The 13368-nt window shown below is 45.1% G+C and overlaps 2 protein-coding genes across 2 annotated transcripts in view; both read right to left on the bottom strand.

Annotated features, from left to right (window-relative positions):
* nosip (nitric oxide synthase interacting protein) overlaps positions 1 to 7543 on the bottom strand; it is a 70884-nt gene extending 63341 nt beyond the window's left edge. The window contains exon 1 of the mRNA XM_056400656.1: positions 7540 to 7543. The gene's annotated coding sequence lies outside the window, so the exon portion shown is untranslated. The remainder of the gene's footprint in view (positions 1 to 7539) is intronic.
* prr12b (proline rich 12b) overlaps positions 1209 to 13368 on the bottom strand; it is a 33431-nt gene continuing 21271 nt past the window's right edge. The window contains exons 8-16 of the mRNA XM_056400650.1: positions 12446 to 13065; positions 12252 to 12368; positions 11900 to 12033; positions 10664 to 11814; positions 10429 to 10548; positions 5247 to 5344; positions 4946 to 5077; positions 4222 to 4317; positions 1209 to 2284 (exon numbers count right to left, since the gene is read on the bottom strand). Coding sequence (XP_056256625.1) covers positions 2150 to 2284; positions 4222 to 4317; positions 4946 to 5077; positions 5247 to 5344; positions 10429 to 10548; positions 10664 to 11814; positions 11900 to 12033; positions 12252 to 12368; positions 12446 to 13065 — 2603 coding nt within the window. The 3' untranslated portion in view covers positions 1209 to 2149. The remainder of the gene's footprint in view (positions 2285 to 4221; positions 4318 to 4945; positions 5078 to 5246; positions 5345 to 10428; positions 10549 to 10663; positions 11815 to 11899; positions 12034 to 12251; positions 12369 to 12445; positions 13066 to 13368) is intronic.

The following is a 13368-nucleotide window of genomic DNA, read 5'->3' on the forward strand; positions in this document are numbered from 1 at the left end:
GGTCACTGCTGCTCCTCTGTTCTTCACAGTGTGAGCTGTTCCACACTCACTCTGCTCCTTGCCACAGCATCACCACAGTCGTAGTTTTCTTTGCAGTCACAGTTAGTTTACCTTCAAATTTTGACACACAGTTGGGTTACATTGTTTCTGTCATTCTGTCAAAATTTGCTTCAGATGAAAAAATAGATTTGAGAGAAAAAGAATAGAGACCCAGATCTGCCAACTCCCTAAATAACTGTTGAATTTGTGACCATAGACTGTAAATAAAGATGGATGTAGCCTCTGCAACGTCACCCACAGGTTTCTAAAGAGAGGTGTTGAAGCTCAGAATGAGCCACTCGGGCATCTTGGCAGGGCCTGACTCCGCCCCCTAGCTCCCAGCTAATCCCAAAATGGTGAAAGAGGAGGGGCGTGTGTTGAGCTGAGACTTTGGTGAATGCCTATTTGTGACAAGCATACGCTCACCCACCTGTCACTCAAAGAGGCCACGCCCTCAATTCTACATAACTTTAAGCCTTAATAAAATGTAAACAGGTGAGTTATATAAACAGGTGCCACGAAGGAGGAAATTATCTCTAGAGACCAAAACTGTTTTTGTACCAGGCTGTAAACATGTTTATTTCTGCTGCAAAGTTGGACATTTTAACATGGGAGTCTATGGGGACTGACTCACTGTTGGAGCCAGACTCTAGTGGCCATTAGAGGAACTGAAGATTTCTTCACTTCTGTGTTGGATTAATTTTTCACCCTTGGAGGTTGCCACTTGTTTGTTATATGAGAATAAAACATGTTGGGCTGTCTCCACATTTCCACACTGCACCTGTATGCTTACCTATGACTTTCAAATAGCTAGCTAGACCACAGTGCCCCAGTCTCAGCCCAGTTAGAACAACATCATCCCTTCTCCCAAAGTTTATCAATGTCAGCTTTTAAAGAGGTGTCTGAGGGTGGAGCCTGCTTAAACACAGATCAGTCAGTGTATGTGTCTCCCTCCTGTCTCATGTTGTCAGGTCGGTTAGTTGCGGTAAGGTCCTGGTTTGTTAGCAGAGTAGATTTCTGTCTGTTTATCAGATTTACTTATTTTCATTCATGTATATTTTAAACGGGTTGTGGAGAAAAAAGCCTGGGCCTTCAGATGCAAGCTGCTAAAATGATCAAACTCTTTAGTGCACATCCACATCCTCATGTATTCTCACACTTTAGTGAAATGACTTTAGCACAAGGTCGTTTATTCATCATCACGTTTGTCATTTGAACAGTTTTATTTCATTATGTCAAATACAGGAATTTCATGTACAGAAGAGCAACTGGGAACTAGAGAATGAAGTAACTGTACAATATGTACACATCAAATCATAGGAAATATCAGTCCACAACAAACAGATAAAAATGACTCACATTAAACACTGACATTGATGCTTTTGGATCATTTCTCCTCACACTTCCTCTCAGGAAGTCGATTTATTTTTTCCCTCCTCGTCATTACAGCCATGACATCTCCTCTCGTCTTTTGAAGAACAAACAGAACACAGCTTAGTTTAAATACATCTCAGTCTCAGTGAGGCAGGTAGAACCAAGAGACTATCACATAGTCCTGAACCTGACCTCGGTCTCACTCCGCTCTGGTCTCACCTGTCGCCTGGGTCATTTCATGTTCACCCCTTTAAAGCATTTTTCAAAAATAATAACGGCAAACAATCTCATCTGAAGACAGTCATTTTAAAAATGTCCTTGTATAAATTATACAAACCATAGTTATCAATACATACTTATAGACAGCGCATGTGTGTGTGTGTGTGTGTTTGTGTGTGTGTGTGTGCGTGCGTGTGTGTGTGTGCGTGTGTTTGTGTGTGTCTGTGTGTGTTAATATTCTGCAAGTCTCTTCTGTAACACTGACCTCGTGGTCTGAGGAAAATCCATCACATTCACATAGTTCACGAGCCTCCGTCTTGAAATCAGAGGAACTTTAACATGGATTCAATAAGAAAACAAACACGTTCAAAGTTAAACAAACCCACAGTGGCTGTTCATGCTGGAGCCTCTCCCAGCATCCACACGGTCTCTGTAGTCTGACTCTTTTTCTTCGCCACCGTCTACTTAACACTGCAGGTGGGCGTGTGAGTCTGGAGGGTGGGGCTGTGGTCCTCCTTCAGGCCTTGGCGCTGAGGCCCAGTAGTTCCATGAAGGAGTTGAAGAGACTCTCCAGCCAGCCCTGGTTAGCCATGCACTGCTGCACCACCTCCTCCTGGCCGGGGTCCTCCGCCGCCTGCTCGATGCTGTCGGTCTGAGCAGGAAACAACAGGTCAGTGTTTTAGTTTTTTATTTTACCTTTATTTTACCAGAGAAGACATTAAGAACAAATTGACAATGACAGTCTGGCAAGGGTCAGAAGACACTTGTAGGGGAGAAGGAGGTGGGTGGGCGAACAAAAACACAAAGACACGAAGAAGATTGAATAATTAATCAAATCAAACAGAAGTAAAAGATTTGAAAGTATCAGTAAAAGAAAAGAAAGCCTTTTAAAGGCAGTGAGAGAGATACATTTATCCAATCTTAGTGTTTTTTGTAACAAATTCCAATCAGCAGCAGCAGCAGACTGGACTGACAACAGGCTGAGGGATGTGTTGGATATAGGAGCCTTTACTCTGATCTATGAAGAAGACCATGTATTGTGCTTGGCCACCAAGGTTGGCTGCAATAACTGTTTAAAACAGGGGGGTGAGTATCCAAGAGGAGTTTTATAGATGAATGTAAACCACTGTATGTTACGACAAATCTATTGGCCATTTGACCAGAGAATACAGGAGGCAGTATGGTCATTTGAACAAGTGTTTGGCAGCCGATGTAAAGAAGAAAGATTTCTATATAGAAAACTAAATTCTGCCTTGACCTTCAATTGCAGCACAGTGACATGGTGGGAGAAGGACAATGCACAATGTATTTATAGACCATAACCTGCTCGAAGATGGTTCCATCTTTATTGGTAATGTTCAAGGGACCTGTGTCCCCTTACAACCAAACCGCATAATTCAACAGAACAACAACACAACCCTGCACCCAACAAGGAGAGCAACCATGCAAGGTCTCTCTGGGTCAGTGGGTGAGGGGCAAAGACATCCCCCTCCCCCAAAATGATTACATCACATTCCTGAGCACAGTCAAAGAACATTAGGGTTGTTTAATGGTCAAGAATAGTTCAGTAACCATCTCCTTTGTTGGACAGGCCGATGTTTTCACCTGTCACATCACTAACTTTGAGTCAGGAGGGAGGGGCAATACAGCAGCCAATCAGAACGAGGGACTTCCGTGACAGAAGAGTGTGTGGGGTCAGCAGGGGATTTGTTGGGGCTCTTTAAAAAACTGACTTAAAAAATAAAAACAGTCAGACATTAACACCAGAGGCCTGAACTACGAAGCATGTTCAACAAACCCAGGATAACTTTTAATATCTGGCTTAACTGAACCTAACATTGACCATCCTGATAACCTGTACTACAAAGCAGGTCATCACCTGGCTCAGTTAAGCCTGGGTTCACCTGTCCAGGTCGGGCGCATTCATGTGAAAGAGGAAGAGTTCTCAATCATAAGTAACTTCATCAGAATCATGAATAAAGTATTAATATGAGAAGAAACACTGATACCTGCAGGTGAATTCAGTTACAGTGATGTCATGAAGTGAAATTCAACGAGGTGAAATGTAACAACATGATCACATGACTAGAATAAAAGAGAAACACTAGAAAAAAGAGTAACACATGGAAAGACTCAAACAGCAAAACCATCCACTGATTTATATAAATATCTGCTCATCTTTATTATTGATCACTTTATTGTAAAGTCTTTTGTCCCTGTCAGGATCCTGTAGTAATGATGACTCATTTTTTCCAGTGATCTGATTGGTCAGTAGTTTGGCTGTTGACAGGTTTTGATCTGATCCTCTGAAGTTAACCTGCGCGGGAGCAGGCTAGGAGTTCAGCCTAAGTTACCATGGTGATTTACCTCGGTAACAAGTGAACCACCGTCGTAGGACTGAAAACCCAGAGTTTAACCTGAAGTGACCTCGATAACCTCAGATCCTGCTTCGTAGTACAGGACTCTGGCCTCGGGTTTGGTGTGAGCCAAACAACCTGATCAGCACTTCTCATGAGCGCAGCACTGACAGCTCAGTCATGGTGAATGTACCAGGTTTACATACAGGTGGCCTAGTGAAGCCATCCTTACCTCCTTCTTACAGTGCAGGAAGGTGTGATACTTGTAGTGGTGCAGGGAATGATACAGACTGTAGATCCGACATGTCTCAATGGAAATCTTCAGATCCTGAGAAGAGAGAGAGAAAAGGACTGATGAACTTTATTACAACATTTGGTCACAGGAGGTCCTCCCACCCCACTGACAATCACAGCTGCTGTAAGGAAACTAGAATAATAAATAATAAAGTAATAATAGAGGGTAGCTTAAATAATAAATAACTACTAAAAAGCTTTGTGATGTTCTTTAACCATAACGATGGATATCAGCTGAATTATCAAAGGGTGTCAGATACATTTTACTGCTCTTCAACCAGTTAAAGAGGTTTTCAAGAGTTTGTTCAATTAAGGAGCCTGAATCCATCCATTCATCACACTAACCTGACTTCTGAGGACCCTGACCTCTGAGGACCCTGACCTCTGAGGACCCTGACCTCTGAGGATTGACCTCTGAGGACTGACCTCTGAGGTCTGACCTCTGCCAGGTCTTGTCTTAACTCCGGGAGTTTATGTTGAGTGAGTAAAAAAAAAAAAAAAAACTCCTGCATTATATTTCCTGCACCCTGTTCTTTGACTGACAGGTACACTCTGTTCTTGTCTTGCATGTCTTGTTTATCCATGTGTGAAACTGTACACACCAGGACATATTTTGTGAAGTCGTGTAGGGAGTGTGATGTTATATCCATGTTCTTTCTGACCTGTTGCTTGGGAATACTCCTCTTGACCCGGCTGAGAGTTTTGCGGTTGTAGCCATCCCCACCAAGATGAACTTTGACGGCTCCAGAGTCCAGCGGGTCGGCCGTCATTTTGGGGAATATATGTAAAGCCTCCTGGAGAGAGGAAGCAGAATCAAGTCAGAAACATGAGACACGATTATTCAAGTTTAGTTTACACTCAAAGATGGGGCATTTGTTTTAAACTGTGACACCAATGTATTTCTTGTAAATCATCAACAGGCAGTCAGGTCTTAACAGACAGAGAAGAAGAAGAGCAGGTTACCTGGTGCTGAGCGATCATGTTGACTCTCCTCAACAACCTCTTCTTCTGCTCACTCAGCAGGCTGTCAATTTTCCTCATGGGTGGGAGGTACAACTCATCTGAGGAGGTCAAGTACAGGAGAAAACTCATTTACTCTCATATCAGTCACAGCCACAGACGAGATCAACGGTGCGAGCAGGCTGAAGGGTGTCAGAGGTGGCTTTCACACAACGGTGGTGTATGAAAGCCACGGAGAAGCAGTCGGTAAGAGACTGTTAGTATGTTTGATCTGGTGAAGATCTAACACTACTTGCTGCGTGTTGGAAAAGCGCCAGGTAGTGTTAGCTTCATGCCGCGAGGGTCGGCTCGATAAATTAACATTTTAGTCCATGTGTCTGTCCAAGTTCTTTGTTCTTTGATAATAAGTTGTTACAAGTCTGATGATGTTTGACGTTGTCAGCTTGAGGCACAAGAAATGCTGATGACATGACTTGAAGTCACTAGTGGCAAAAACATGGTGGAAAAAGTCATAATAAAACTTACAGCGTGTTAAAATGCTTTATGTTAAAATGTTCGGGGTAAAATGCAATAAAAGCCTGTTATAGATATTGAGCTGAAAGTCTGAGGGTAATGAAAAGTATTAGTTTATTTACAATTAATGCGAGGAAACTATGTGAAGGCAAATCGTGAAGAAAGGCGACACTCATGGTGTATGTCTTATATCTACGAGTGCTTGTTTATTCATTTAGTCTTAATATACATGTTTTTCTCTCTTCTGTTTTTTTTTCTATTCAACGGTTATTCCCCTAATGACTAATAATAAATGACAATGGACTGATGGAATGGAACCATGTAAATGAACTATCAATTCAAATTGCTGAACCTTCCAAAGTAAAAGGAAGAAAAAAGAAACCTGTCTGGTCGTTGAGTGGAGCCCAGTTAAAAGCCGGTGGATGGATCAAACTCTTTCAAGTGCGGGAAGCTGCACACATTCTTTAAGCAGAACATGACAGTGGTGAAAGGTGTTCCTCACATTAATAACACCTAAACTGTGATAAATATCACCTGCACCTCTTCATCTAACCAGGTCACTCACTCATACTCCATTCATGCGAGTAGGGTACTATCTCGCTGCCTTATCACAATCCTTGTTCCACCATGATAGTGTACCCCAGCAGGGACTGTCATTGAGGCTACTCCAAAGATCATTTCACTGCACTGTTGACTTCCTCCTGAGCTGCTATGTCATTCTCAAATTTGTCCCTCTGTCAAACCTTGTATCTCTATCATCAGATTCTTTGAGCAGGGACCCTCTAAAATGACTGACAGTAGTGAAGTGATCACTACCACCAACTCTTACCAAGACAGCAGAGCCAAGTGTTATATCTGTGCTGGAACATTTTCACTCATTTATCCAACCAACCGCTGTGAGTACCTATAGAATTCCACGCTTCCATCATGATCAGTATCTGTTACCTGATTACTCCCTGACGGGTTACGAGCATTCAAAGCACCTCCCCAAATAACAACAGGAGGTCTTATCTTACTCATTATTTCCTCGAGCTCAGACAGTATTAAAAGCTTGTGTGGATTGTAAAAATGAATTAAATTAATACTCCCCAGAGAACTCCACACTTCAGTTATCATGGTTTCAAAGCTATTCCTGTTTTGATGAATGTAACACTCCCATCACAGGCCTTTCTGATCTGTTTGATGTTTGTGTGTGTGTCTCTGCAGACACACCTGTGATGACAAAAACAACACTAGCTTTAACTAACTTTAACCAGGCGTCCTGAACGAGCTTTATTCAGAGAATCACTCATAAATTTTCATGTCAATCACGACAGCCTCCTGATCAACCAGGGAAGAAGAGGGGAAATGAGACACCAAGGACCCGTCCACAGGTGTTCTTGATCTTGACCTGTTTTGATCCACCTGACCACTTTTTTGAGGCTTCTGCAGAGAAGAGGTTTTATGTTGATCTCTGACCTCATGAACTTGTTTTGCTTGAGATAACGTTGTTGAAAAGATGCCCTATGGTTTCCCACAGTTTCACAGACACTTCCTGGTTCCAGGATATCATGGTCTTCCTCACACTTTGCACATCTTTGACTCTCCCTGTGGGACATGGCCCTATGTCCATATCCCTGGCCTTTAAAGCAGTGCAGGATGGTCTGATATTTCTTCATTTGGAAAGACAAACATTGTCACCAGAAGTTATCAAAATGGAGCCTCTGGATTTCCCCCACTGCAAGCTATTGCTTGGCATCAGTAACTTCTCCACCCTCACCCTTCTTTTTATCTATTCTTTTTATCTCCTTCTCTGACATGTTGGCACAAACAACATAAATTACACCTCTAACCACATTTCTCTTCTCTGAGTTCGTCACTTCCACTTTTCCACCATGTCTCCTCCTTTCCTCACCTTTCCTAGTTGCTCAGCAATGTCACAAATCACAAGAAGAAGGTCCATCACCTACACACTTTGAAGAATTGGCCCCTCTCAGAGGATTTAAACCCCTCTGCTGTCCAATCATTCTGTTTCAACAGAACTCTATTCTCATTATGATCTGTATCAGCTCTTTGTCTTTATCCTGACAGCCTGTATCTTGATTGTTTGCCCTCCTTTCTACAACATTCAACCGCCCTTCCCCCCACAGTGGATCTCGGATTTGTCCACAAAGCCTCTACATCCAACTTCTACTGAGTGAATCGATGCTGTTCAGCTCGCCTCTTTGCACTCACACTGCCATTTCCTATTACTTGAGCCACCTGAACTCATGTGCTGCTTGTATCCCCTCTTCCCAACGAATTGTAAGCTCAATAATTAAGGACTATCCTGGCAGCTGTGGACCACATCACAACATCTGGCCTGAGAGTTGTTTGCATGATCTCAAAACAGAAGACTAGCTACTTGCAATGAGGCAATGAGCACTTGAGAGGATGGCAGGATGTGTTGGAGGCCTGTGTTGCTGTTGCTGTTGCTGTTGCTGTTGCTGTTGCTGTGCAGCGGGCACTTGTCATCAATCCTGAACCACTGGGAGAGGTTTCAGGGACATGGAACGGTATCATATGTTGTCCTTATTAGGAAGCTTAGCTGTGCTTACGGAGCTTGCTAGATGTCTGCCCAGCTGATGCTTCTGTTTGTGGTGGCCTCCCGACGTGTCCATGCACCGTGCTGGCCCTGGGACACTCTGTTGATGAAGTAGTGCTCCTGCTCCGCCAGTAATATAAGACATGAGGAGCTTTCAGATCCTTTAATTTTGTCAAAGTAGCTCTCAGAGTGAAAAGGGTTGGAGACCCCCGGGGTATTGTGACTTACCACCCTTTCCCTGTAGTCACTGGTTCTCAAGTAAAGCTTCAGTGCAGTAGGAGACCTTGGTGTAAGAACTAAGTACTACATCTATTTAATAAAAGAAGGAGATCAGGTAAAGTTCACAGTAAGAGCTAGTTAGACATGTCAGGGTGTTAGAGGTGTTAGGAGAGGAGGTGCTCTCTGAAGAGAGGAGTCTTCAACAGATTGTTGAAGATAGAGAGGGATACTCTGCTCTGATAGACTTTGGTAGCTTGTTCCACCATCAGGGAACCACAGACCAGAAGAGTCTGGACTGAGACTGTCAGGGATGGTGATGCTAGACATCATTCATTAGAGGAACACAGAGGCTGAGAGGTAGCATACAGGGTTCTTCCTGCATAGATAATTGCGAGGCGGCCGCCTCCGTCACATTTTGTGCCACCTCCGCCTCCTGACAAAATTCTAGAACTTGTTTTCTTGGTACTCAGTGGATTTGACGTTTGTAACTGCAACTGTGGCTGTACTTCACTACAGCAATGTATTGGCGCTGTATAGTAACCCGTGCATCAGGCAGAGTCACCCGAAATTGCCAAAGAAGAAGAATATGAACGCGCTGGATTTTCTGCCTGCTGAAGGAGACGGCAACCTGATTTTGCGGCTCTTCAAACAAGTGAATATTATCTCTTTTACACCCAAGCACACCCAGCTTCTTGAAAAGTTTCCCTAAATTAACATTACATCCCATGTATGGTTTTTTTTTGCAGAAATGTCTCAAATCACAGATTATTTTAAAAACAGAGTTCGCAAGGAGGAGAATCGCGAGGACAGGTGAAACAGTGCAGAGTGCAGACATCATCAGTTCTTCTAATATGGGAAAAAAAAAAAATGAATTCATGTTACTGACGAGATAGGGTTAATGTGCCTGGTTCTCAGCCACAAGTGGAAGGTGCCGGTGAAGGAGAGATCAGAGCGCGAGAGAGGAGTCAAAGGAGAGTACCAAGTCTTTAGGAGTGTATTAACGAGTGTATTAAAGCCGATGTTTACACGATTTTAACATCACTTTTTATTCATCTTCCCAGATTTTCTCAACAGATGGTCTCAAAAGCATAGAGTAAGTGTCCCGCAGTGGCTGGAGAGATGATGATAGTGAAAATATGAATATTACAGCGACCAACACATGTTTCTGATGTGGTACAGAGCAAAGTGGCACAGGCAGGGGACAGATGCAACATGGTCAGAGAGGGAGAGCTGGTGATCAAACATGGCACCCAGGATTCTTGCGACCCTGGTTCCTGTAAGGGATGAAAAGATTTTGATATTGACATCTTGATGAAGAGACTGATTGGCCGGATGAGCAGTAGTTCAGTCTTAGAGAGGTTTAGTTGAAGGTGGTGTTCCTTCATCCGTTTGGATATGTCAAAGAGACAGTCTGAGATCCGTGGGCTCGTCTGGTGGGAAGGACAGGTATAGTTGGGTGTCGTCTGCATAGCAGTGATATGAGAAGCCATGCGAGCAGATAATTGGACCAAAGGAGGTGGTGACCATGTAATAGGACGATTATCGTGCGCCAAACTGAGACTATAGTAACGTAGCTTAAGCTTCAGTTCCTCACAGCAACCATCACACTGAACAGGGTTACTTTATCATGACCTCAGTTTTTCAAATCAGTCAATCTCCAGACATTATCTTCACTGTGACTCATTAACTGTAGCAAATTCAAGAGTCTATGACAACTGATGGAAAAAACCCGGGTGGCTGTAAGATAAAGAAAATACATTCAACCCTCTGAAACTCTGCAGCACACCTTTGAAAAGTTTCGGTTTAGTACTGGTACATGAAAGAAAAGGCTGTTCAATCTATTCTCAACATGTTTACGCTCCCACTGTGTTCCTCCAGCCGAGTGCTCACCATCAGTGTCCTCCAGGGCCTGGATCATATCAGGGTCGAGTGCTGTGCTGACCAGCATCTCCACATAGCTCCTGAACATCTCCCTCATGGCTCGGCTGTTGACTCCACCTCGAACAGGCCCTGAAACACAGAGAGGCTGCACTGAGGGGCTGCAGACACTCGCTGAAGGTTTATAAAGACATGTGTACCAGACACACACACACACACACACACACACACACACACAGCCACTGACCTTCTTCATCACTGGGTGGAGAGGAGTCAGACTCAGAGGAGGAGGACGGCACCTCCTTCAGCCACTTCTTCCTCTTCTTGGGAGGAGGCTCTGCCTTGTCCTTTGACGTCTTGGCTCTGGACTGATGCTCCATCCTCTTCTCCTCCTTCAACCTTGCAAACTCCACTGTGTCACCTCTCCTCTCTCGCTCCTCTCTCTCCCTTTTCTCTTTCTCCCGCTCTCTTCCCTCGTTTTCTTTCTGCTCCCTCTCTTTTTCACTCTCCTTCTGCTCTCTTTCTCTCTGCTTCTCTCTCCGCTCCCTTTCTCTCTTTTCTCTCTCTTTATCTCTTCTTTCCCTCTCTTGTTTCTCCCTCTCACTTTGCTCCCTCTCCTTTTTCTCTTTTTCTCTTTGCTCTCTCTCCTGTTTCTCCCTTTGTTTTTGTTCCCTCTCTTTCCGCTCCCTCTCCTGTTTCTCTCTTTCTTTCCATTCTCTCTCCTGTCTCTCCCTTTCTTTCCTTTCTCTTTCCTGTTTCTCCTTTTCTTTTCTTTCTATCTCCTGTCTCTCCCTTTCTTTTCGCTCCCTCTCCTGTTTCTCCCTCTCTTTCTTTTCTCTTTCTTGTCTCTCGCTTTCTTGTCTCTCTTTTTCTTTCCTTTCTATTTCCTGTTTCTCTCTTTCTTTTCGCTCCCTCTCCTGTTTCTCCTTTTCTCTCTGCTCCCTGTTCTTTCTCTCCCTCTCTTTCAACTCCCTCTCTTTTTGCTCTCTCTCTTTCTTCTCCCTCTCTTTTTGCTCTCTCTCCCTCTTTTCCCTCTCTTTTAGCTCCCTCTCTTTCTGCTCTCTCTCTCTCCTTTCCCTCTCTTTCAGTTCCTTCTCCCTCCTTTCACTCTCCTCCTTTTCCCATTCCATTTCTTTCTCCTTTTCTCTTCGCTCATTCTCCTTTCGCTCTCTGTCCTCCTTTTCCCTCTCCACCTTCTCTCTTTCTTTGCGGTCCCTCTCTCTCTGCTCCCTCTCCAGTCTCTCCTTCTCTTTCTGCTCTCTCTCCTCCTTCTCCCTGTGCTCCCTTTCTCTCTGCTCCTTCAGCTCTCTTTCTCTCTGTCTCTCCTTGTCGTCTCTGTCCACTCGAGGGGGGGTTTGACTGTGAATGGTGGGCAGCTGTTTGGGGAGTGACTGTCTCCTGTCAGACACACAGTGAAGCTGGTTGGTTATCTGAAATCAATCCTCCTCTGAGTGACGGCTAGAGAACTTGACCTTGGCCTTACCTCAGAGTCAGTCCGGCTCTGTGCCACGGCTTTCGAGAACACACTCTGACATAATCTTTCTTGTTGACGTTCTCCAGGAACTTCACGTACAGACGCTGGTAGCGCATTTTGGCATCACCGAAGTAACCCAGATACTGAGGAAGGAGGATTGTCAGTTAATTGTAAATATTTTTGGTAGCAGTGATTTTTTAGATATTTTTCCTCTGTACTGCACATTTGATATGTTTACTGTCAGTTCAGAAGAAGAATCCTAAAGCAGACAGGAAGGAGAAAGGTGAAGGTGTGACATCACTGATTTGCTTTGGACACACAGAGAGCCCTGAGTTAAACCCATGTCTTCTGGAAAACTCACATTACTGGTTGCACAGAACTGCCTTTGACCATCTTTGATCTCTGGGCTGAATTTCTGGAGCAAGGCTTTCTGCACCCTCCAGATGGGCGGGGGCTCCCGGCCTGTCTGCAAGGCCATCTGGTGACACAAACACAGTTTATACCATTAATGCCAAGTCATTCACCACACACACTTCCTGGGAGCCGTAGTCTCACCTTGAGGGTCCCGATGTCCTCGGTTCGAACCACAAACTCATCTCGTTCGCGGAAGATCCCCTCGCCCCCGCTCTCGCTGTCCTCCTCCTCACTCTCCCCAGCGATGGCGGCGTCAGCCTGCTTCTTCGCCAGGTGGAGGGAGGTGAGGCGCTGCGATGCTGGGGCCTCCTCCGGGGTTGGAGGTGATGGTGGCGGAGAGGAGGATGAAGAGGGCGAGGAAGAGGAGGGTGAAGAGGGGGAAGGCTGCCCAGCTTCAGGTTCCTGGTCCTGATCAGATGATGATGGGGGAGGAGTGGTGGATGGAGGGGGGATGGACTGGGCCAGGGGAAGGTTGGAGAGTGGTGAGGATGGGATGGCCGGGGGGGAGGTGGAGGGGGGAGGGGAGGTGCCTGCCGCTGGAGGTGGTTGGTAGGAGGGCTGTTGCTGCTGCTGCTGCTGCTGCTCAGAGGGAGGGTAGGCTGGACTCACCCCCTCCTCACCCTGCTGGACTGGCAGAGGGGAGGGTACAGAGAGGCACGGGGGAGGGAGGGGTGATGGTGATGAGTAGGTGGGCGGTGAGGGGGAGATGGATGGTAATGGAGATGGAAGTGCAGGAGCGAGCACAGGTCCTGATGGAGAATCTGAAACACAAAGGGTGGGGGGGGGGGTTACTTTCTAACTGCTGCAGGTGTTTAAGGTCACATGACTCTCAGATCTCATTTCATTTCCTGGTCTGGTGTCTCTGCATGAAGCTGGCTAACTGTCAGCATTGCTGTGGAGCATATCACAGCAATATGGCTAATGATGTGGTTAGATTGTTTCCTGTTGGCTCTCATGTTCACAGGGAAATTAATTCAGTTGAGCTTCTCGTTGTGTGTTTAGTGTCTGATTTCACTCTTCTCCCTAACACCCTGTTGACGGAGAACATGAGGGGAGGTCGGGGG

This window comes from Seriola aureovittata, chromosome 17 (assembly GCF_021018895.1).
Source record: "Seriola aureovittata isolate HTS-2021-v1 ecotype China chromosome 17, ASM2101889v1, whole genome shotgun sequence".
NCBI lineage: Eukaryota > Metazoa > Chordata > Actinopteri > Carangiformes > Carangidae > Seriola > Seriola aureovittata.